At 52.3% G+C, this 23,972-nt stretch overlaps 2 protein-coding genes across 14 annotated transcripts in view; both read right to left on the reverse strand.

Moving 5' to 3' along the window:
- Positions 1-265: 265 nt before the first annotated feature.
- ZNF446 (zinc finger protein 446) lies at positions 266-9,425 on the reverse strand. 8 transcript variants are annotated; one of them, XR_009615605.3, is made up of 8 exons: positions 7,079-9,425; positions 5,379-5,759; positions 5,101-5,302; positions 4,693-4,787; positions 3,024-3,108; positions 2,705-2,797; positions 1,184-2,451; positions 266-1,136 (listed from the first exon to the last, which is right to left on the reverse strand). XR_009615605.3 is itself a non-coding variant. In XM_060652480.3 (7 exons), the coding sequence occupies exons 1-7, from the start codon at positions 7,289-7,291 to the stop codon at positions 1,829-1,831; spliced, it is 1,692 nt and encodes a 563-aa protein (XP_060508463.1). In that variant the 5' UTR covers positions 7,292-9,425; the 3' UTR covers positions 1,153-1,828. The 8 variants fall into 8 exon arrangements, 7 of the variants coding, with proteins under 7 accessions (XP_060508463.1, XP_060508465.1, XP_060508464.1 ...); XM_060652480.3 differs by lacking the exon at positions 266-1,136 and having other exon boundaries at positions 1,153-2,451; XM_060652482.3 differs by lacking the exon at positions 266-1,136 and having other exon boundaries at positions 1,925-2,566; positions 2,705-2,794.
- Positions 9,426-9,670: 245 nt separating this feature from the next.
- The window catches only part of LOC132675526 (uncharacterized), a 38,117-nt gene continuing 23,815 nt past the window's right edge, over positions 9,671-23,972 (reverse strand). For 3 of the 6 annotated variants that reach the window (XM_078438593.2, XM_078438594.2, XM_078438591.2), the window contains exons 2-6: positions 20,398-20,584; positions 14,849-16,441; positions 13,228-13,354; positions 12,783-12,899; positions 9,671-12,375 (exon numbers count right to left, since the gene is read on the reverse strand). In XM_078438593.2, coding sequence (XP_078294719.2) covers positions 10,937-12,375; positions 12,783-12,899; positions 13,228-13,354; positions 14,849-14,881 — 1,716 coding nt within the window. In that variant the 5' untranslated portion in view covers positions 14,882-16,441; positions 20,398-20,584 and the 3' untranslated portion in view covers positions 9,671-10,936. The other 3 variants (XM_078438592.2, XM_078438596.2, XM_078438595.2) reach the window with 3 other exon arrangements.

Below are 23,972 nucleotides of genomic sequence, written 5' to 3' on the forward strand. Positions count from 1 at the left end.
CCATCATATTATTTAAGATTTGTATCTTAATTATTCACATTGGCCATGCTACGAATACCAGAATACCAAGCATAATGCCAGGAGCAGGTTATGTAAACACAGCAGGCCAGGCCCTGTCTTCTCAGCACTGGTATTTCTCTGATTACTTCTGAGCATGTATGTCTTTTCTGGTTTGTTGGTCCAATCAAGTTTTTTCCTGATGTGAATTACTGATTCACAGCTTTTATCCACATTTATAATAGGTTTTTAGTCATTTTCTTATTGATTTTGAGTTAAAAAATATTTTTTGTTGGAGAACTTCTTGGTGTTGTGGGGGGAGGAGAGGACTTGGAATTGGGGCAAGGAATCCAGTGTTGTTTCAAGGGAAAAACAAAATGAAACAAAAATCCCATGTTTCCTAAAACTCAACAATCCCACTTGGAGAGATTTACTCTAAGGAAATAACCAGAATTGGGGCGCCTGGCTGTCTCAGTTGCTAGACTGCATAACTCTTAATCTCAGGGTCATTAGTTCAAGCTCCACATTGGGCATACTTAAAAACAAAAACAAAAACAAAACAAAACAAAGAGAAAACAACAACAACAACAAACAAACAAAAGAAAATAACCAGAGTTGCATCCAAAGAGTATGCTCAGGAGTGTGCATCACAATATTGGACACCATGAGGCAGAAAATGAAATATCTGGGCTTGGTAGAAATGATAGTGCTGGACAGACGGGGAATTTTCACCCACGCATTAAAAAACATGTTTTTAATAACAGGGAAATGAGGGAGTGAGAAAAGCATGACATACACAGTATCTCCACAAGAAGCTTTATCAAACACCCTTGGAGTGCCCAGGTGACTCAGTCACTTGAGCATCAGACTCTTGATTTTGGCTCAGGTCATGATTTCACAGTTCCTGAGTTCGAGCCCCAAATCAGGCTCTGTGTGGACAGTGCAGAGCCTGCTTGGGATCTGCTCTCTCCCTCTCTCTGCTCCTCCCCCGCTCACTTGCTCTCTCTCAATATAAATAAACACTAACAAAAACACTCCTGCAAACACCTGGAATAAGCACTGCTATCGGACAGTGGAATGAGGGGTCATTTTCATAATCTTTGCCCTCTTTTAGATTTCAAATTTTTCTAGTATATGTGCTGCCGAAGCGAGCACAGATTTCAAATTTTTCTAAGTGAACACCAACTACTTTTAAATCACATGGCCTATGGGACATCTGTGGACCCTTTTCTCAGAGACCACCCTCCTTGTCCATCCATACTTGCAAAGGAGGTCCCCTTAGTGTCCACTCAACCTGGGACTCAAGGGCTCAAAGGACAAGGACAAGGAGGCCAGGGAGTGATGTGGGTGGCTCAGGAACAAGGTGGGGCAGGACACCAGGACTGCTGGCCCTTCTGGTGGGTACGGCCTGCTCTGTGGCTCCAGCTGCCAGGCAGGAGAAGTGCCATTGCTGATATTATGGCCAGCAAGAAAGCAGAGATCAGGATTCTTATGTAGAAACTTCCCATTATAAAAATGCAATTTGTTACAAATCTAAAATGTAGAGGGCCATGAGTTTTCCATCTGTCTGCAAACAAAGCAAGGCATGCTTTCCTGAGCTTTCTGGACCGTCTACGCCAAGACATCAGGCCCAGCAGCTTCAGAAGGGGTAGAAAGGGCAGTTTTTGAGCAGCCACCTGGGGCCAACAAGGTCCCAGGGGTAAGGAGAGTCCTTAACCTGTCCATCTGCATCAGGTCACAGCTGGGCACCTCGGAGCTTGGAAGTCACTCAGCTTAGGCAGTTTATTGCAGCCCAGGCCTCGCTAGGCTATTGAGGGAGCAGTGGCTTCTTTTACTTACACCCAGGTGGCTGTTTTGGGGAGACTGAACTGGGGTCAGGGGACTCTCCTGGGAACTCTGATTCACCAATGTCCTCTGTTGCCTCCACATGTCTCACACAGAGACCAAGCAGCCCAAGGAAGGCTGGAACCAGATTGCCAGGAACTGCGTCCAGGATCTGGAGGCTGCAAGGCTCCCAAGACGAGGCTGCCTTCTGGAGCCACTCATGGGGCCTCCGGCCGGTGGCTCTTCCTGTGGATGACCAGCTGGGACTTCCAGTCGAAGCTGCGGCCACAGTCGCCACAGAAGTGGCGCCGCTGGCCTGCGTGGCTCTTGCGGTGGATGACCAATTGAGACTTCCAGCTGAAGCTGCGCCCACATTCCTCACACCCATAGCTCCGGGGGCCTGGGAGTGCACGCCGAAGGTGGCGTGGTGTGCCCGGCTCCCGGGAACCTGGTGGCAGCTTCTGAGCACCCCCAACAGCCAGCACCGGGGCCCGCGTGGCCTGCCCATCCGCATGCGTCCGGTGGTGGATGACAAACACCGATTTCCAATCAAAGCCTCGGCCGCACAGCTCACAGGTGTAAGGCTTCCTCCGCGGGGCACCGGCCTCCAGCCCTGCTCCCGGTGTAGCCCTGGTGGAGACGGAGGCCCCAGATGGGCCCTCCCAGGTGACAGGCCTGGGGCCCTGGGGTGGCTGGGCCTCTGGGCAGCGGGGTGGACCCTCACAGTGACTCTCACTCTCATCTCCTGGGGAAGGAGAGTTGGCAGTCCCAGGTAGCCCAGCGTCCTTGACATTCCCATCCCCTCCCACCAGGTGTGTGGGGGCAGACAAGCTCCCACTCCACCAGGCAACAGGCGGTTCAGATCGCATGGAGAAGCACTCACCCGGGTGGAGGCTTCTTTGACCCTCTGTCCCCGAGCGCAGTACCCCTGGCTCCGACTCAACCCGTGCCTCTGGCAAGGGGGCCGGTAACCCTGCTGGGGTGAGGGACAGTCAGGTAGCAGTCCTGGCATGGGGGCCGGTGAGGGGTTCTCATACATTAGGGGCAGGGGTGGGGATCCTGGCAAATGACAGGGTGCCCCTAGGTAAGGAGGGCAAACATGAGTAAAAGCTGGGAAGCGTGCACAGGAAAGGGTCGGGCAGGGAGCCCTATAGCCAAGGTGGTACACAGGCACCAAAGGAGGGGCTGTGGCTGGTCCTCACCCAGGGAGACCACCGTGCCATACTTCTCCAGCATCGCGTCCCAGTACAGTTCCTTCTGTGACCGGTCCAGTAGCCCCCACTCCTCCTGCCAGGATGCAGCCCATCACCCTTGGTGCCTGTCCACCCCCCATCCTCTTCCCTGCTCTGCAGTGCCCTACCCTACCCATGTTCCCTGGCCATAACCTTACTAGTTACCTGGGGAAGCGGCCAGGTTACCTAAGGCTCTTTTGCTTCTTAAGGAAGAAGCTGAGAAAGGTGTATGAAGGTTGGGAAATAAGGCAGAGAGGAGTTGTCCTTCAGCTCACTGGGGGGTGGGGTGGGGATGCTGCTAGCACTTGTCCCCCTCAGAAGCCCCACGCCATATTCTAGTCAGACACCTTGAAGCTGAGGACCCCCGGATGGGTTTTGGGGGAAGCCTAGGTGGGGACAGATGTGGCTGGCCTCACCCTCTTGCCTTGAACAGTGTGTGATGCACTGAGACCAAAAGGCCTGGGGACCCAAGAGGACCCAGCCACCTCTCACCAAGCCTCTGGTTACAAAAGTAACAGAGATCCTCCCTGGGGGAGCTGCTGAGGGCTGTCAGCATTCCTAGATGTGTCGACCTGGCTGTGGAGAGGTCGAGGGCAGGAGGACTCACATTAGGAGGTGCAGCCAAGCATCTCAGGCTCAGATGACGTATGTGGGACAGGTGGTGGGCTGGCTCCTGCCTGTTGCCAGAGGGTGAACTCTGGTAGTTGAAGCTGGACCCTTGTGGGCTTTACCAGGTGATGCACTCTCTGTTCCCAGGTCTGCTCTCCTTGCCTCCCCAAATCCCATCATCTGGGGCTTTGCTGGGGTGGGAAACAAGCCTGACAGACAAGCCACTGCAGCTCCAGGGACAGAAGGTGGCAGCCACTGCTGGAATGCTACCGGAAGTCAAGAGGCTTTGGAGGGAGTGGCCTTCCCACCCAGTTGTTTCCCACTGTACCATCAGGCTGTGGAGGGCCTGGAGGGACTTTTTAGCCTTGAAGCACATCTCAACTAGCTTTTCCCTTGGGGACGGTCCCCAATGGAATGGCTTAGGAGCAAAGTTGCTAGGAGAGGACAGGACCCCTGCTGTCCACACTCAGGAACCAAGCATTCCAGGTAGCAGGGGCCTCAGTGGAGTTTCTGTGCCCAGCTGGCCACAGCCCAGGGCTGCTTGGCCTTTTAGAAAAGCCCCAGGAAAGAGGTGGCTGCAGGTTATTTCCTAGGTATCTCCATTCTGATCTCAGGTGTGCAGGGGAGCCAGACTGCTGTGTGAAGCTCAGGCTTTCCTGCCAGGGTTCGTCATCTTGACCCCTCACCACCTGCATATGAGGGTTCAAATCTCCAGGGGCCAGCTTAAGACTGCTGGAAACGTCAAAATCACCATTTCCCTGTAAGTGAGGAAGCCAACCCCTACGAATTTCAGTCACTCTAAACCAGATTCCATGGCCCGAGGTTCAAATCCTTTCCAATTTCAGAGACCACCAGCCTGTCCCTGTCTCCCAGGACCCACAGGAGGGACCCTGACAGCAACTCCACTTCTGGGCAGCAAAGAGCACAAAAGCTGCTGGCCAAGAAGCCTGAAAAACTGACAGAATAGAGTGTCCACCAAGGACATGCTCCTCCCACTGGGGGCCTGTACCTCCCACCTGGGGCTGCTCACCTGAATCCTGGGTGGGTGGAAGGAGGTGGCGGCTGGTTCCCGGTGTCCTGGGTACCCCTCGCGGGACTGGGATGGATGTGGGGGGCTGGAAGGTGCTAGGAAATGAGGCAGGCGAGGATCAGGCGGGCCAGGGCAGGTGAGCTGGTGTTGGTGCTGCAGCTTTGGCCTTCCTCTGCCAGCAGGCAGGAGGCTACTCTGTGTGTCAGTGCCAGCCAGTCCTTTCCTCCTGCCTCCTGGGGACCCATCTCTGAAGTCTGCAGTCCCTCCTGAGTCCCATCGAGGACATTCACATTCCCCCTAGGAAACTCCCAGCCCCAGCACAACCCCTCCTAGAATCCCCTACCCTAGCTAGCGATGTCCACATATCGTCCAGGAATCCCCTGGACCTAATGTGGCTCCCACTCTCACCCATCTCCTGCTCATCAGCATCAGGCTCCTCCTTCACACTGCAGCTGAGCTGGGGAGACCCCTCCATCTGGGTGTCCTGTGGCTCCTCCCCAGAGGTTGCCCTGAGAAGTTCCACTGTCCCTGAAGGCTGGGGTCTCCCCAAGGACTCCTCTATCTTCTGTGCCGCTGGGAGCACCACTTGCTTCAGGACATGGGCTGTGATCTGAGGGGGAGAGGCAAGTCACAGAGGCTCTAGTCTTGCTCTGTCCCTCCGAGAAGTCAATGCTGGCCACACTCACCCAGCCCAGCAGCTGCCCAGGGTTATGCTGTAGGCCCTCGACCAGGGCTACAGCCTCCTCAGGGCTGCCTGGCCGCTGGCCCCGCACCCAGGCCTGGATCTCAGGGGGCAGCGTGCCCAGGAACTGCTCCAGCACCAGCAGCTCCAGCATCTGCTCCTTGGAGCATGCCTCCGGCCGCAGCCACTGGCGGCACAGTTCTCGCAGCCGCGCCAGGGCCTCACGGGGACCTGCCACCTCCTGGTAGCAGAATCCCCGGAAACGCAGGCGTGCTGCCTCGGGCTCCTCCAGAGTGGCCACAGGGTCCACAGAGGGCAGGCGTGGGGGGCCCAGTGGGGATGGCATTGTTGTACTGGGTGTCTTCTTGTAGCCAACAAAAGAGACCTGCAGGAAAGGAGGGGTCAGGGTGGGGGCCAAGAGGCCATGGCTAGGGTAAGGCAGACAGGCCCAGCCCAGGGGGCTGGTTCAGAGAGGACTCTTGCCACAGGGAAGCATGAGGCTAGGAAAACTTCATGGAGGGAAGGGTCACGGGAGCTGGCTGCTGAAAGGAACTGAATGCAGAAGAAAGCCTTGTGGATGAATGCTTGGAGGCAAGTTGTCCAATGGCATTTCCAGGAAACTGCAGGAGATGATGGTTAAGAGGTAGATAAATGAATCATCATCACGGGCTTCCAGGGTCTGACTCAGGAGCCAGGGAAAGTGACCAGCACAGGAGGAAGGGGAGTGGTCAGTCAGGCAGGAGGCCAAGGGACAAGCAGCCAGGGAGGGTCCTGGTAGGGCCTTAACCCCTGGTGAGCAGGAGAAATGAAGGTGGGAAGAGCCATGCTAGGTTATGGTGGAATGTATGTCCCCACGATCTCCAGGACATCAGGACATGTTGACTTAAGTGGGCACCTTGAGGCACGTCTGCGCCATGGATCGAGGCGGGGGGTGGACTCTGAGACACCGTGCTCGCTAACCACAGAGAAATGTGAATGACTCACGCCGCCTGCACTAAGCACGTGAAAAGCAAAACAAAACAAAACCACGAGTTGCAGTTGCGTGGAGTCGTGAGCGGACACCGTGTCCCGGCCCTCAAGAGGTTCTAAATGAAACACGCCCACCTGGGCGGCCTGTCAGACCAGCTACACCAAGGCCTGACCCCCCGGAATCTATCTTCCAAAAAGGATAGGAGAGAAGACGTTCTGCCCAAGGACGGGGAACCTGTTGTGGGCGGAAAGGCCTAGGCCTAGGTTCGGAGGTGGGGCGCGACGGGCAGGTCGGGAGGTAGGCGGGCACTCTGGAGTGCAGACAGCATCTAGCGGCCGGGTCCCCAGGGGGTGGAAAAAGCCGCGCCCAATCCGGCCAGGCCCGCGCTCACCTCAGCCGTTGTGTCCTGGCCGGGAGGCCACTTCCGGTAAGAGCCCCCGCCACTCCCGCCCCGCCGCGCGTTGCCATGGCGACTCCGCCCTGGCCAATCACATGCCTGCTCGGCAAGTACTGCCCCCCACCCCACCCCCCCACCCCCCCGCCTTCGGACTACGTTTCCCGTGAGACCCAGCAAGCAAGGACGGGCGCGGCCCCCGCCGGAGAATGCTCATTTCCAAAGGCCTCTCAGAACTGAGAGCTGTTCCTCTTAGAGGAATCTGAAGAATCGCAGTGTTTGGGGGCTCCCTCCCGTCACTAGCTACCACTCTTCCTTTGCATCCGAGCCCTAGACTCACCAACAGCCGTGATGGAGGGTACGTTAGGATCCTGCGCATGTGCACAGCGGACCCGGCTCCTATTGGCAAGTGAGGTGGGGGGAGGAGCGTGACCTTATGGCCATTCAGAGCTAGCACCCCACCTCCGCCCCTCCCCAGCCCCCTCTTGTGGCTTCGTTCTTGTCGCGGAGCAATCCTCTTGGTAACCGCTAGAGGACACCAGCCCGCCACCATCCGTTTCCAAGGCAACGGCCAGAGCGTCACCCTGTCCTCCTGGGAGGCCGGAAGTGATGGCCTGGGTAGTATGGTTTGGCAGAGACTCGCCTCCCGGCGGTCCCTGAAGGAAGCCGACTCCGACCCATTAAGACAGCCTGATCTGTCGACCTCTGCCACCTCTCGAGCATGACTCCAGTGAGTCCCCTGATGGGGTCCTCCATTCGACCTCTGCTGGGGACATGCGGGAACAAGGAACAGGGAACACTCATTTACACATCAAGAAGCTGTCCCATGATTTATATACCCTCAGAGTCTCAGACGTGTCTTCAGATGCCAGTACTGCAAAGTGAGGGATGGTTTCCATCCAGTTATGGGACGCTAACTTTTTACTTTGGGTACCAAAGCTAGTAAGAATGATCTTTAGTTTAAATCTCAGTAGACAAAGTTAGTTTGTTAAAATCACTGTGGAAAGGGGTATTTTGCCTCCAGGAATCAAGTAGTTGAACAGTGACTTATTCAATCCTAATTTGCATATGCGTGTTTTGATTTCTTGTGATACCTAGTAATCCCTGGCTACAAGCACTCAATAAACAGCATTGGTCTTACACACCAATTGGAAGCTCTGACCATGTGCATGGCTGGGACTTGTCAACTCTTCTAAGTAATGTTATCAGACTGGGCTGTTTTGTGGGGACTTAGATCGTTTCTCTGTGTGGATTCCCCAGAAACGACTCTTCCACCAACCACTCTACGGGGAAGAACTGGTGTTCTAACAGCTTCAGTAGCTCTCTTTCTAGTCCTGTTTTAGGACTCCTCTCCCAGGGGGCTGCTGGTTTTCAAGCCTTCTGGAGTTCTGCAGTATAGGCCTTAGGGGACCTCTGTCCATTTCCCCGAGTACCAAATCAGTATTTAGCTTTCTCTAAATCAGAGATAGATCCCACATCCACTTCTAGTTTCAGAATGCCATTGCTGTTGACCTCTTCCACCATCCTTATACTTGTGGGTTTATGTTTTTAAACACTCTCATCTCTGTACCTTCAGTGGGTTTCTGAACCAAGTGAAATGTATGTGTTCAATTCATCATCTTGACCCAGAGAACTCAAGGACACTTTTACACTCAGTCTGTTCGGGATAAAGAGCAGAAGGATTAGCCTGACAGGCCAAGGTCCAACATGACCACAGATGTTTGGGGGAGATAAATGTAAAGGCCAAGACAAGGGGGAAAGCAGGTAATCATGGTTGCTGCTCCTAAAGGACCTGGGTGGAGGGCACTGACCAGACCTCAGTACTAGGAGGGGTGGATTTGAGGACGGTGGAGGAAGTGAGGGATAGCAGGGGCCAAACGCACAGGTGAAAAGAATGGTTAAGTGGGGAGGAGACTGGTGAGGAAATGGGATAGGGCATCAGGCCCAGCTCAAGGGGTCAGAACTCCAGGAGCTTCAGTCCAAGATGCAGAAAAGGTGGGATATGACTTGCTGAGTACCCACTAGATGTTTGACAGATGCCCTTGCTCCTGAATACCATGGGTTCCTGAGAAGAGCTATCAGAGTGGGGATTGTTTGCATTGCACATCTGGGCAAACCGAGGCTGTGACCTAGGGACCCTCATGGAAGCCACTCTGGGGGAAAGTAAGATGGGGGTGACGCAAAAGTGTGTACCAAAGCAGAGGAGAAAGAAGGAGTCCAGGAGGGGTGGACAGTGGCTCAGGGGCCTGTAGAATACCACAAGGCCTGGCACAGAGGACCTGGACCCAAGGATCTTTGGGAGTGGGTCCAGCAGGACTCCTCTCCTTGCAAGAAGTGAGATTCCAAAAGCAAATGACAGGTCTGGCCCTGATGGCAGGGTGCGAGAATGGGAGGGTGAAAGGTCTGTGTTCATTGTACATGGCAGATGGCTGCCAATCGTGGAGGTGGAGGGACGAGAGACCCACCAGGCTGGAGTCAATCTTTCTGGCCACCACTGGTGAACCCTGCCTCAGATTCCCCAACCAGACTCACAAAGACTCATATCAGATAGAATTCCTGCTTGGGGCAGCCCCATGCTATCTACCCTCCTGGCTGGTGCACACCCATTCTGGCTGCCAAGGGGCACAGGTATTCCAGCCCCTCAGTGGATCTTAGACAGGCTACATATGTAGCCTTTGGCCTCTCAAAGATGTGGAACAAAGCCAACCCTACAGCTCAATGACAACACACAGAAGGCATGACTACAATGTCCTAGGATGAAACAGGCATCAGACTGTTACACCTCACATGTTTGACCAAGAAATTTTTATCAGGAAGCCTCTCTAGACTGTGTTGTTAAAGCTGTCTGAACCATGACCTGGAGGCTGGGAGGAGAGACTGAGGTTGTGGATTTCCACAGTGCTGTGCAGGGATTTACACAATGTACATCCACTCCAACTTATAATTTTTGGTCTTTTCTTTTTTGTTCCCAAGAAAAGAGACCACTAACATCCCTAGGGGTGAGGCCTGAGGTCAAGACAGGGCCTGCTCTGCTGAGGGCCACAGGGAGAAACCTGGGCCCCAGTCCACCACGTGTCCCAGCCACGTGGAGGTGTCCCATGATGGGAGGGCATCACACACACATGGCCTTAGGTAACAGCAAATCCTCTTTCCAACTGAGGGAAGAGCACAGGTGGGCACTTGCCCACTGACCCTGCAGAAACAAGTAGTCCCATCTGGTCTCCTCCAACCTGTTATCGTGGTCACCTCTCACCAGGGCAGTGGGGATATAAACACCCCTGTAACGGTGACTTTGGTAACAACAGGGCATGGCCAGGGCTGACGCTCGGGTGAAACCTGAATGAACACACTGATGTCTGTCTCCCTCCTCCCACCCCAGGGACCTCCGCCTCTACTTCCTCCACGTCCTGTGGGACTGCCATGTGCAGGAAGCCAGGCCTGGCATCGCCCAGCCTTCACACTGGCAGACTAGAGCACGAGTGCCAGAGCGTGGGGGCAGAGAGATGAGCTGGGCCTGTGACCTGGATTTAAGTCCTGGGCTCTGCTCTGTGCAGCGGCACACTCCCACTCTCTGCCTCGGTTTCCTCAACTGAGAAGTGGGGATACCAGCCATAGTAGCCATCTCACAGGGCTGGCAGTTGGCACATGTTGGCCCTTATCGAGATCCTGCTTGTCAAGGTGCTGCAAATACCCTCTGTAGCCTGAATCTCTCTCCCTCTCTCTTCCTTTCTCTTCCCCAGAGGTGGAAACTGAGGCTCAGAGCCCAAGGCCAACACCAGACCCCAACCTGACTTACTATCCACTGGGCCTGCTCCCAGAAGCCTCTGATGAACTGAGGTCTTGAGAGAATATCCTGAGGGTCAGCCTGTTGGCCAGTATGTGCGCGGGCGTCAGAAATTTCTAGGACTGCCTCCCCAACATTCCAGCATTCCCCTCCTCACCTGAGTGCTCACAGTCATAACAGGCATGAAGCGGCACTCTGATTGCCCAGTCTCTGCCCACCAAAGTCCCAGCCTCCACGTCCATCCCCCTGATCCTTCTGTAGTCAGATCTCTTAGAGTTGCAGTGAGCTGGTGCTGAAATGGCAAATATCGTCACCATGTGCAGACGGCACCACAGGGCACGCACAGGGCTTCTCCAGAATGTGCAGGGAACAAGGGCATTTTCCCACAGCCTGGGAGAGACTAGAGCCGTGAGCTCAGGCGTCAGCAGGGTTCGAAACTGCCGGTGGGCCTGAGGTGGGAGTGGGCCCAGCTACTCTGCCCAGCGTGCCCTCTGATGGTGCCCCTGAAGAAGGCCTGGCCTGGGGGCACAGGCCTGCCCCACGCCGAGGTCGCCGCACGGGCTTCTCTCCCGTGTGGATCCTCTGGTGGTGGAAGAGGGCCGGGCGCTCGCGGAAGGCACGGCCACAGTGTGCGCACACAAAGGGCTTCTCACCCGTGTGGATGCGTCGGTGGCTGAGCAACACTGCGCCCTTGGCGAAAGCCTTGCCACAGTCCCCGCAGCGGAAGGGCCGCTCCCCAGTGTGCAGCAGCTGGTGCTGCGTGAGGTTAGAGCTGTGGCTGAAGGCGCGGCCACACTGTGTGCAGGCGAAGGGCTTCTCACCCGTGTGCACGCGCTGGTGCTTGAAGAGGGAGGAACCCTGGCTGAAGGCGGCACCACAAAGGGCACAGGTGTAAGGCTTCTCACCCGTGTGCGTGCGCTCGTGCTGGATCAGGTGCGAGTTGCGGCAGAAACGGCGGCCACACTGAGCACATGCGTAGGGCCGCCCGCCTGCGTGGATCTTGCGGTGCTGGCTGAGGTTGGAGCCGTGGCTGAAGGCCTTGCCGCACTCGCTGCAGCGGAAGGACTTCTCAGCGGTGTGTATGCGCTGGTGCCGCACCAGCGAGGAGCTATGCCTGAAGGCCTTGCCACAGGCCGGACACGCATAGGGTGTCTCACCGCTGTGGATGCGCTGGTGCTGCGTCAGGTGTGATGTCTGGCTGAAGGCCTTGCCACACTGAGAGCATTCGTATGGCCGCTCTCCAGTGTGGGTGCGCAGGTGCTTGAGCAGGTCAGAGCTCTTCAGAAACACTTTGGTGCACGCTCTGCATTCGAAGGGCTTCTCCCCGGAGAGGAAGCTGGGGCCTGTGTGGAGGGCCTTGCCCAGCTGATCCCAGGTAGGGGGCTCTTGGCTAGCAGGGAGTCCATGAGGCTTGAGGCTAGTTCCACCCTTTTCTCTTTCCCCAGAGGTGAGACCAGTCTCAAATTCTGGAATTTTGGGGCAGCCTCTTCCAGGGCCATCCTGCCCAAATGGCTTCTGGGCCCCACATGGCCTCGGCTGCTTGTCTAACATGGGGCGGTTCATGAGGGCTTTCTCCCTAGGCGGGCTATCCTCAGGAGTCCTCAGTGGAGAGGTTAACCGCAGACTGACATTGGCTTCCCCGCTGCCAGGACCCAGCAGGAGCCTTTCCCAATAGATTACCGACACGCCTGTGGACTTTTTCTCCTGAGAGAGGGAGGTGCCCTGCCAACCCACTGAGCTTTTCCCACGTTCGCAGGTGCCTGTGAAGGTAGGTGCTGGAATGGTGCCATTCTGGAAGGTCACTGGCAAAGCTGCTTCAGGAACAACCTTGTCATATGCCAGATGACAGGGACCTGAAGGCATAGAAATGGTATATCCTGGGTCATCCTGGCCAAGAGGGGGTGATCAGGACGGGCCTAGTGGGCAGGCCTTTGCTGGAGGCTACCAAATCCTATAGGCTTTACTCACAAACCCTATTTCCCCAAGCCTCTTCCCTAGCATGGCGAACTCTATGAGGGCAGGAGCAGGAGAGACCTGGTAGATAGAGGCTGTGCCCCAGTGCCTGGAAAGGGGTACCCTGGGAGCTACCCCTTGAATGGCAAGCCAAGGCCAGAGCCGCCAGGAGAGGCTGATGGTAGGAAAACAGGAGGGAGTCAGGCCGGAAGCAGGAGATGAAAGTGTCCAGGAAAGCAGGGAAACGGGGGACAGAAGCCTGGCCATTGGTTAGCCCCAAGCTCACACCCTCTGAGCCCCCACTCACCAGGGCTGGGCTTTCTCTGAGCATTCCTGGCTGGTGTCACAACTGTCCCGCTGAGAACCCAGGGCTCCTCGCCACGCTCCAGCTGCAGGACCACCCGGGGTCGTGAGGCAGAGAGTCCTGTGAGAAAACACAAGCAAGTGAGGGGCCAGGCCCAGCTCAGGACAACCTACTGCCCAAGACATGGCAGGAGTGAGGGGCTTTGTGGGACATAGATGGTGTCATCTGATGCCTCACTGCAGGGCAGGACTCACAGGAAAAGTTCAATGGTCCCCGTGAGGAGAACCGTGTTGGCAGCACCAGATGAAAGGGGCCGAGCCTAGACACAGGCGCCACAGTGGCACAGGGACACTCAGCCAATTGGTGTGAGGCTGCTCACAGGCCAACAGGAGAGAAGGGGTTAGTGCTGGCAACGACTGAGCTTCCCACGGAAAACCCAGGGCCTTACCCAGCGAGGACACAAGCGCGAAGTTCTCTAACATCACGTGGCAGTACAAGGCCCTCTGGGCTGCGTCCAGGAGCTCCCACTCCTCCTGGGAGAAGTACACGGCCACATCCTCAAAGGCCATCAGGCCCTACAAGAGTGGGCAGGGGAAGGCAGACACAATCTAAGCTCTGGCTGTGGGACCCAGGACCCGCCTCCCTGTCCCAATGGCTACCCCAACTAGTGTCCCTCAGATGCTTACCTTCCCCCCCTGCCCCACCCCAGGGCTCTGCAACTCTGCAGATGAAACTTCCCTCCCCTCCCCTCCACCCTACCTGTCTAGGGCATACAGGTCTTCTCAGACTCCCTACTAGCCACTCTATACAAGGCAGCCAGAGCAAGCCCATGGCCTTCAGATGGCTGCCACTCCAAAGGCGGGCCCAGGTGTCCACTCGCGCTCCAGTCTTTGCACAAGTTGACCCTCTCCAGACGTGCCACGCCCTTACCTGTTCTTGTAATTAGCAATTGTACAAGTCCTAGCTGTGGACCCACAAGACATGCCCATCCCCGTAAGGATGCCCGCCTCTGCTGAACCTGCCTGACATTCCAAGGCTGCTCCTTCAGCCTGAAGGACCGGCTAATCCCCTCCAGTCACTATAGGACGGGCCCCAAGAGTCTGGTCGCCACACAGGAAGCCAGTTCCCCTCTCCCTCTATAGCCATGTGCTCCTCGCCCCCCATTTCCTTGGCCAAAACCCTCCCTTCAGCCATTTGCCAGACCTCCCCTGGGAGCCCCAGGGGCCACCAGCCTCTTTGCATCTCCCTGGAGCACTACCCATCCCTGGCTGAATCTACGATATTCCCTCCTCCTAAGTCTGATTCCCAGGCCCTGCCTTGGTTCCGAATACCAGGACTCTGTCCTTGGACACCTACAATTCCAGGTCCACATGATACCTCCACTCTGGGACATCACAGACTCCCTGATTTTACTCTGAAACCTGTTTTGCCTTCAAATTCCTGTTTCTGTCTACAGCAACTCCATTCTTCTGGGTGCTCAGGCTTAAACACTTGGGACTGTGCTCCACTCGGGGCACTCGCTCACACGCCGCACCTGAGACATCAGATCGTTCCAGAATCCAGCCACTTTCCCATCTCCACTGGCCCCGTGTGCAGCGGGTGCCGTCTTTGTCCACCTGGACTGTCGTGCTGCCTGCTCCCTGCACACAGCCACCCCCTCTGCGTCATTTCTCCGCCAAGCAAACGGTGGGTTACTTTAAAATCTCTAACTTAAAGCATATCCAGGCTCTGTTAGAATCATCCCATGGCCCCCGATGCAACTCAAGCCTGCCATTTCTCTCCCGTGCTCACGTCAGGAAGCTCAGCTCCGGAAGCACCTAGGTTCAGTCTCCCCTCCCAGCTTTTGCACGTGCGGGACCCTCTGCTTGGAACTTCCTTCTACACCTCACTCCCTTGGCTGCCAGAAGTGGGGATCTCACACGTGCACGCTCCACTGGCCTGAACGCCGGGGCCTAGGACGAACCGAGAGGGGAGACAAAACGTGCAGGTAAAGTCTCTCCCTGCGTCGAGAATCGGGTCCTTCGAGGAGGGATCCGGGCGGATGGGAGCCTTACGCTTCCTCTACTCACCTGGGCCCGGTGTGTCAGCGCCGCGGTCGCCATCAGAACCTGTACTTGGGGACTCGCAGAAAGAGACGGACAACACGGACTCGCCGGCTCCTGGTCTCAGCCTCCCGGGCCGTCTAAGGCAGGGTCGCTCAGGACGCCGCCTCCCCCGCCGCCCCGGGGTCGGACAGCACGTGACTCGGGGCGCCGCCCCACAGCCCCGCGGAGCGGCCCAGGCTCCTCACGGAGAAGCCTAGGCTCGGGGCGCGACCGTCGCCCGCAATCAGGGCGTGCGCGAGACGGTCCACCGCTCGGGTCTTCCTCCCAGCCCTCGCCTCGGGTCTCCAAACCTTCTAAGAAACCGGCCTGGAGGCTCGCGGCGCTCCAGTTCACCAATACCGGTGTGGCCCAACGCCCGGTAGCAAAGTGACAGTCCGGGACGCCGGAAGTCCAGCCCCCGAAAGTCCTCATAGGCCCAGTGCACGCTGCGGACGCACGCGCGGCGGCTTCTGGGAAGCGCAGTTCCCGTCCCGCGTGGGCGGAGCCCTGCTTGATATCTGCGGCAACGTCTAGGCATCCCCGCGCGGCGCGCTGGGAAATGGAGTCCCGCAGGCGCTCCCCAACTTCCGTGGATCCCAGGGAGTGAGGTGTGAGATCGCCCGGCTCGGCGTCCTTCACTCGGGGTCCTGGGCTCTAGACACTCGCCCACGCGGCGGACTAGACTTAACGCGGGACGCGCAGAAGCGGAAATTGCTGAGGTCCCAGGAGGCGACCCCGGCACCGGGCTTTAAAGACAAAGCGTGAAGGGAAAAAAAAAAAAAAAAAGACAAAGCCTGATAGGGGCCCCTGGGTGGCTCAGTTGGTTGAGCAGCCGACTTAGGCTCAAGTCATGATACTGGGGTTTGTGAGTTTGGTCCCTCGTCCGGCTCCTTGCTGACAGCTCAGACCCTGGAGTCGGCTTCAGATTCTGAATCTCCCTCTCTTTCTGCCCTCCCGTGCTCATTCTCTCCCTCTCAAAATATATAAACATATATATTCTCAAAATATATATATATCCCTCTCAAAAATAAATAAACATTAAAAAAAGTTTTTTAATGAATAAATAAATAAATAAACAAATAAAAGGACATAGCCTGATGAGAGGGGCGAGTTAGGAGGGACGGTGCTTTGGCACAGAGCCTGGCTCTACCTCTGGAGACCTGTGCCCTGGATTGACCTCTCCGTGTTTTGTAAAGGGGTTAACATCAGGTTTGCAAGCCCGTAGGCTAAATTTTTCTGGAGTCTGAATTGTTTTCTGACACTTTGCTAAACCATCTGTTTTCCTTGCTAAACTGGACCGCGCAAAATGTACTTTCCCAGACTTGCCTGTCTTTGGGTCGTCTAGGTGTGGCTGGCACATCAGGATATTGATTCCTTGGTCCTGTCTCCTGGGGACCAACCTGAGTTTCTGCCACACGTGAAAACAAAAGGAAGGGCAGTCTCAGTACACGCCCACGACTGCTGGAGAACGAGAGCTTTCCTCTTTGTTGCTCTAGTGTGAGGGTTTGTTTTAGGTTTTGTTGTCAGGGTCCTTCATCTTCGTACATAAATGGTACAATGACGTTACCCATCGTAGAGCTGTTATAAGGAAATACGGAATTAATCTGTAGAGTTCGTTCATTCTTGCCGCCTTCCTTCCTCCCTTCCTCCGTCCTTATATATATGCATCTATGTCAGCAACAACTGTCCTTAGAATTAACACTATTTGTAAATCGTTGTAATGCAAGAGAGCACGGTCATAGAGATTTAAATAGGACACATCTAGCAATATTAATGAGTCACATTATACTACAAGTGAGGTCACACAGTTCATATCTGATTACTCCCATGAATAGAAAGGCAGCAGCTGATGTAAAGGTGCAGCTAAACCAAAGGCAGATTCTTAACCACCAAAACCTGTTTATGTGCTTTCATTTCACACTTGTGTCTAAGTATTTAGGTGAGAATTGATGTAAATTCACATGAGATAAAGAAATGTGCTCTCCAGATAATCACAATGCAAGAGACCACAACAATTTTGGAATATTTGTGTGTAAATGTTGCTCACTTTGAAAGAATTTAAGAAAATGTAAGTATTAAATTCGTGACTTTATCCAAAGCTTAGAGGCATTAACATTTCAAGCACTCTTTGAATGTTTGGAGACATTTAATTTCTTATTTAAAAAGTATCCGTATGGGGGCACCTGGCCGACTCAGTCACTAGAGCTTGCAACTTTGGATCTCAGGGTTGTGAATTTGAGCCCCATGTTGGGTGTAGAGGTTACTGACAAATAAAATCTTGAAAAGATAAAATAAAATAATATAAAATCATCCCTATAATGTGGAATTAGTTAGACTACAGGGATCTTGATGCCTAATATTGAGAGAAATGCTCATTGTTCGATAAATTCATAATTTAATGAATTGGAAATGAATAGCAGCAACAAATCTTCCTCTGTACACAAAATAGCTCCAATACATATACCTGGCTCCCATTCTACCCTGAACAAGATGGCACGGGAGATGGGGGGTTATGGGGGGTGTTGTCTGTGGCAGGTGCTTGGACCCTAACCACTTGGTTGGACATCTGTGAGCTCCTGTTCCCCTATCAGTAAAAGCAAAACAGATAGTAGTAAACACTCGCATTGGGCTGAATTGTGTAGAGCACTGATTCTTTCCTTGGCTGGGTTGAGCCTATTGATGAGCTCATTGAAGGCACTCTTTGTTTCTATTACAGTGTTTTTTATTTCTAGCCCTAACTTTTGATCTTTTCTTAAGAGTTTCCATCTCTTTGCTCACATTATCCATCTATTCCTGTATTTTGTCAATTTTTTCATCTAGAGCCCTTAACATCTTAATCATTGCTATTTTACGCCCGTCTGATAATTCCAACATCTGTTCATATCTGAGTGTCATTCTGATGACTGCTTTGTGTGTCTTCGGGCTGCCTTTTTTCTTGCCTTTTGACATGCCTTGTCATTTGTTGTTGAACACCAGACACATGTTTGTTAAGAGGAACTAAGGCGACAGGAGGTTTGTATGAGGATTTATGGTAATATGGATAGGAGGAGGGCTGTGTTTAATGTTTGCTTTAGCAGGGGATGCTGGAGCCTTCAAATTCCTCTAGTGCCCTAGTTGTTGTCTCTTCTCTAGACTTTGTACTCTGGTAAGTATTCTTTGGAGAGAGTCTGTGTCTTGCATCTGTTTTAGTTATAGTGCACTGTTGTTACACTGGAACTCCACTGATGTGGTGTATGGGTGACAGGGGAGAGGAGCATACTAAATCTTCCAATGAATACTCGGTCTTTAGTGGGACTGGGCCTCAGGAGTATCTCCATTCCTATAGTTTTCTTCCCTTCCTTCTTTCTTTCTTTTCTTTCTTTCTCTTTCTTTCTTTCTTTCTTTCTTCTTTTGTTTTCTTTTCTTTCTTTCTCTTGACCTCAATTGCCTTCCCTGGCTACAGCATATTCAATATATTTCCTTGTAGCCCTGGCCCCTGTTGACTATGACCTCTCTCACTTAGGTGAGAGAAGAAGACTAGTGGGACCTGGAATGGAAGCACTGTCCTTACCCCAAATGGAAATTGCTCTTGCAGTCTTTACTCCTGTAGTATATGTTTTTGTAGGGAAATGGTTCTGTGTATATTTCACAAGGGTTATCTTTCAGGTCATAGGACACCTCCTTTTTCTCTGCTCCATGCTAATTGATATGATTTGATGTGGGGTTCTGGAGCACATAGTCAAGAAAGAATTCTTCAGACATTGTCAGTGCAAAACATGTGGTTTTCTTAAAGCACAGGGACAGGACCTTTGGGCAGATAGAGCTGTCCCAGGATTGTGTGAAGTGATTGGCTTATACTTTTAAGTTGAGGGGGTAGAGATAACGGAAGTTTACAAAGTTGTTTTCATAGGTTAAGGAAGATTTGTAGGATCCTGGAAGCCTAGCTTATGTCAAGCTAAGATTGTTGTTGCTGGTTTTTTGTTTTCTTTTTCTCTTGCAAGGTATTAATGCTAAGACAATTGGGAGTTCCTGGACGAATGTCATACTCTTTCTGTCTCGAGTATTTGTCAATGGGCTGTAAGCTGTAAGGAAATTTAACTTAATCTACATTTCTTTTGCCTTTTTTTCTCCATATCACTAACAACTGAAGATCAGAGAAATACAAGTTCACTGAGTGCATATTGTACACACCCAGGATGTAATCCATGGGGTCACTGCCAAGGGGACAGGGATTAGGTTCACTGCAGGCCTGGACAGTTCGGACTTGGGGTCTCTGAGCAGGTGTGAATACAAAGAGACATGGTAGGTAGGTCTCCTGTTCAGTTACCTGTTTGGGGGATTTGGTACAGACATGGCCTCTGGTGACAGGGGAGCACCATGTTGGGTGGCAGGTCTTGGCGCTAGTTATGCCTGGACCACAATCCCTTGGAATGCACAAGTGGCTGTCATCCAATAACATGTTAATAAGACATTTTAAACACGCTTGACCAAGTCAGGACACAGTAAGGGGAGACTGTTGTTGGAGGAGTTGAGAGAAAGAGATGAGGGGATAAAGGCAAAGGGTAAGATATGAGGCCCAGAAGGTGGGCACAGCAAGGGGCTGGAATCAGGAGAGAAAAGGAGAGTGGGAAGACATTCTGGAGTGTCCAGTGTATAAAAAGACACAAACCCAATGGAGTAATTTGACCCCATCAAGACAGCAAACCAAGATACAAAGTGAACCAAAGTGGCTAAGTAATAGGATATGAATAAGTTCCTTAATGTATATGCAAGCTCCCTGTCTCCATCCCCTAAAACACTTAATAATTGCTTCCTGTACTAACTCCACTGGGAGTCAGTGTTTTGAGAGCTATCTCCTTGGTTCCTTACTTGTTAGTTAACAAGTAAATAAAAGTTCTTCAACATTTCCTTGGGTTGTGTTGAATTTAATGCACCCCAAGCAGTGTACCCTTACACTTTGACAAGCACACTTGTATACAATCAAACTGTCCAGGGGGGTCTTTTGTGAAATACAGGCAAGCCTCTAACCATGGGGTGCAGTCTTACAGGCCTCACCATCCACAACTAGGGAGATGCAAGACTTATTCCCTCCCAACTATGTGAAGAGAAACATTGACACTGATTCAAATTGGCAGCATCAAATGAGATGTTAGTCATTCTTCTGTATCTGGTTTCCAAACCCACATGCTTCAAACTTGCATAAAATAGATGCACATGTCTAGCTGGATGCAAAATGCAACATGGAAGAAGAAGAGTCAAAGCTTAGGCCCAAGATAGGTCAGGCTGGCCTGCATTTGCTCAGGTTCCTCTGATTATAACCCATGTGAACTTGGGCCCTGATGCCCCCTGTCTATGATGTACATTTTCCTCACATCTAAAGTAGTGGACTAAGAATGCACTAAGTGGATTAAGAACCAGTTCACGGTTGTCGGAGTATCAACATACAGCTTCTGGCCCAGGCAGCCTTGCATTAATGTTGGAGACCTCTGTGACTTGTGGAAAACATCACACCTTGTCTTGGGCCACATCCCTAACAGTGTTACAGCTCTCCATACCTGGGAGCCAGAAGGTAGCCACCAGTATCCTCACTGCATGCTAGTTCCCATGGTTCCATTCTTGAGTGCTGCGGGGACCAGAACCTCACTTGCTCCTGCCCTCTCTTCCATCTCTGAGGGCAGCTGACTGCTGGAGTTGGTGGTGATGAGGAATCTGGTACTGCTGACGATATCTCAGGTGTCCAGCCTGGGCATGTAAGAATAGGGAGAGGGATTAGCCCAAGTGCCCACACCAAATCACACCCTTTCTTTGGTGTGAACAATCTGGTGCCAAACAAAGGCTCGGGTTTCACTAAAGGCTCTCCCACAATGGCTGTACTCATAGGGCCTTTCTCCAGTATGAACCTTCTGGTACTTCATAAGGTTAGACCTGTGGCCAAAGGATTTCCCGTATTAGTTACACTCATAGGGCCTTTCACCAGTGTGAACCTTCTGGTGCTGATTTAGAGTATAACTTTGGTGGAAAGTTTTTCCATATTCCATGCACTTGTAAGGTCTTTCCCCAGAGTGAATTTTCTGACCTTTTTTTCAGTTTACATGTGTGCCTGAAGGCCTTCCTACTCTCCTTACATAGGATGTTTCTCTGAATTTTTTTGGGTGAATTTTTGGTGATCAACAAGGGTTGATTTCTCTTTGCAGACATTTGTATTTGTTGGACATCTACATAGTCTCTCTTCAGGGTGAGTCAGGTGGCTAAGGAAGGTGGAGCTCCTCGCAAAGGCTGCCCCCAGTTGCTGCACTTGAAGGGCTTCCCTGCTGTGAACTTTGGGAACTGCTCAATAATGGGGCTGGGTGGGAAGGCCTCCCTGAGCTTGGTGTTCCCACACGGCTTCCTATTGCTGTGGGTGGATGGGTGTTAGGTCATGGCTCTCCAGGCTCTTAGGTCATGGCTGCACAGCTTCTCTGCAGTATGTGCTCATCACAGGGGAGAAGTTTCTCTCCATATTAAAGTCAACTGTTTCAGTTGAAGGTTTAAGTGGAACCAGAATTATTTCCTGTATGCCCCACATATGTGCAGTTTCTGTCCAGGATCTGTTCCCATGTTTCTCTATGGACAAAGTCTTTGAAGACTATAACCCGGTGTTATAGGGGTGGACCTTGTGAGTAGAAGGACCAGCGCTGGAAGTCCAGCCCTGCGATGTGATTTTTCTGGAAGCATCAGATTCCAACAGTGCCTCCTTATCTTCCTTTTCACATGAACTACCTGAAAATAGGGAAATGCCCCTTTTTTAAACATTTTCTAAAAGTTTTATTTATTTATTGGGGCACCTAGGTGGCTCAGTCAGTTAAGTGTCCGACTTTGGCTCAGGGCATGATCTCACGGTTCGTGGGTTTGAGCCCCGCATCAGGCTTTGTGCCGACAGTTTGGAGCCTGGAGCCTGCTTTGGATTCTGTCTCTCTGTCTCTCTCTTTCCCTTTCTCTCTCTCTGCCCCTTCCCCCTCAAGCTCTATCTCTCTGTCTCTCAAAAATAAATACACGTAAAAAAGAAAAAAAAAGTTTATTTATTTATTTTGAGAGAGTGAGCAAGCAAGCAGGGGAGGGACACAGAGAGAGGGAGAGAGACAGAATCCCAAGCAGGCTCGGCACTGACAGTGTGGAGCTCAAACTTAGAAACCATAAGATCGTGACCTGGGATGAAATCAATAGTTGGATGCTTAACCCACTGAGCCACCCAAGTGCCCTGGGAAATGCCCTTTTCTATATGTCATAGTAGATGCGTGGGGATGGACCCATCATTAAGTGGTATCTAAAGCTCTTTTCTCTTTCTTTCTTTTCCTCTCTCTCTCTCTTTCTTTCTTTTTGAAAGTATTTTGAGAGAGAGAGAACAGGGGAGGGACAGAGAGAGAGAAATCCAAGCAGGCTCCGCACTGACAGTGCAGAGCCCGATGCAGGGCTCAAACTCATGAACTGTGAGATCATGACCTGAGCCAAAATGAATGCTTAACCAACTGAGCTACCCAGGCACCCCAGTAAGTGGGGCTTATAATTCTTAAGCTAACAATTGATTCCCTGGGTTCATAAGAAACTAAGGGGGCCAGGATCAGGGGAGAAAGGGCCAATCCTTTTGGTATAGGGTCTGGCCAGACCAATGCAAAGTATCTCATCAGGGTCACAGACTCATTGTGGCTGGCAGGATCTGCTGCTCACTGTCTGCAAACTCAGTGCAATAGGGATGTTTGCAGAGGTCAATGCTATGCAGAAAGAGCCCACACATGATGTAACATTCAGCCATCTCTTAGCATTAGGCTTCCCAGGATTACTTACCAATACATAAACATCTCCTAATAGCTAAATAGAAGCTAACACAGGAGGACCCATAGGGAGAGTAGTTACAAGATGGAACTTGAGGTCAGGGAGATAGGGACTAGACATCAGGAAGAGAAGGCACGAGGGCAGAATGTTCAGAAAGGTGTAAAGTTGGACTGAGGTTGGGACATTAACTTTGGCACAGGGTAGTGATGTGGTATAAGACCACAGCCAGGAACAATCCAACGTAGACTAGGCCTCAGCCCATATCCGAATTATACTCATCAAGTCCCAGCATCTTCCAGGACTCTCTGACAATGGCCAGAATTGCACCTTTTCAGCTACATACCCAGGACTCCCTGCCATGCTCTGGCAAAAATGCCCCCGTGGGATGCAGTAGCCACAAGTCCTATGGAGGACAATGCAGGTAAGGGGCCTGCCCTTTGTGTGAACTTTCTGTGGAAGTCAAGGAGCTTGCTTCGTCTTTATCATTAGTAAGGAGGAAGGAAGAAGAGATGTCACAAAATGAAACTTTGAGGGCTGCCTGGGTGGCTCAGTCAGTTAAGTGTCTGACTCTTGATTTTGGCTTAGGTCATGATCTTATGGTTTGTGGGATTGAGCCCCACGTTAGGCTCCGCCCTGACAACACAGAGCCTGCTTGGGATTCTCTCTCCCTCTCTTTCTGCCCCTTCCCCGCTCACGCTCTTTCCCAAAATAAACGTAAAAAAGAAAAAGAAACAGGGTGCCTGGGTGGCTCAGTCAGTTAAGTGTCGACTTCAGCTCAGGTCATGATCTCATGGTTCGTGAGTTCAAGCCCTGCATCGGGCTCTCTTGCTATCAGCGCGGAGCCTGCTTTGGATCTTCTGTCCCATTCTCTCTCTTTGCCCCTCCCCTGCTCTCTCTCTCTCTCTCTCTCTCTCTCTCAAAAATAAACAAACACGGGGCGCCTGGGTGGCTCAGTTGGTTGAGTGGCCGACTTTGGCTCAGGTCATGATTTCACTCACAGTTTGTGTGTTTGGTCCCACATCAGGCTCTGTGCTGACAGCTCAGAGCCAGGAGCCTCCTTTGGATTCTGTGTCTCCCTCTCTCTCTGCCTCTCTCTCTCTCTCTCTCTCTCTCTCTCTCAAAATAAATGAACATTAAAATAAAAAAAAAAACATAAAAAAAGAAAAACATGAAATTCTCAGGAGGGTTTTTCAGGAATAACTCAGTAGCCCTTGTAAACAATGACAGGACCCTTAGAGACTGGCACTGGCAGTTTTAAGGAAGTATCTGCTAGAGAAAGACAGTGAATCCAGGGCACACAGAGAGACCTTGTCATGGAGCC

The sequence above is a fragment of the Panthera onca genome, chromosome E2, assembly GCF_046562875.1.
Source record: "Panthera onca isolate mPanOnc1 chromosome E2, mPanOnc1 haplotype 2, whole genome shotgun sequence".
Classification (NCBI taxonomy): Eukaryota; Metazoa; Chordata; class Mammalia; order Carnivora; family Felidae; genus Panthera; species Panthera onca.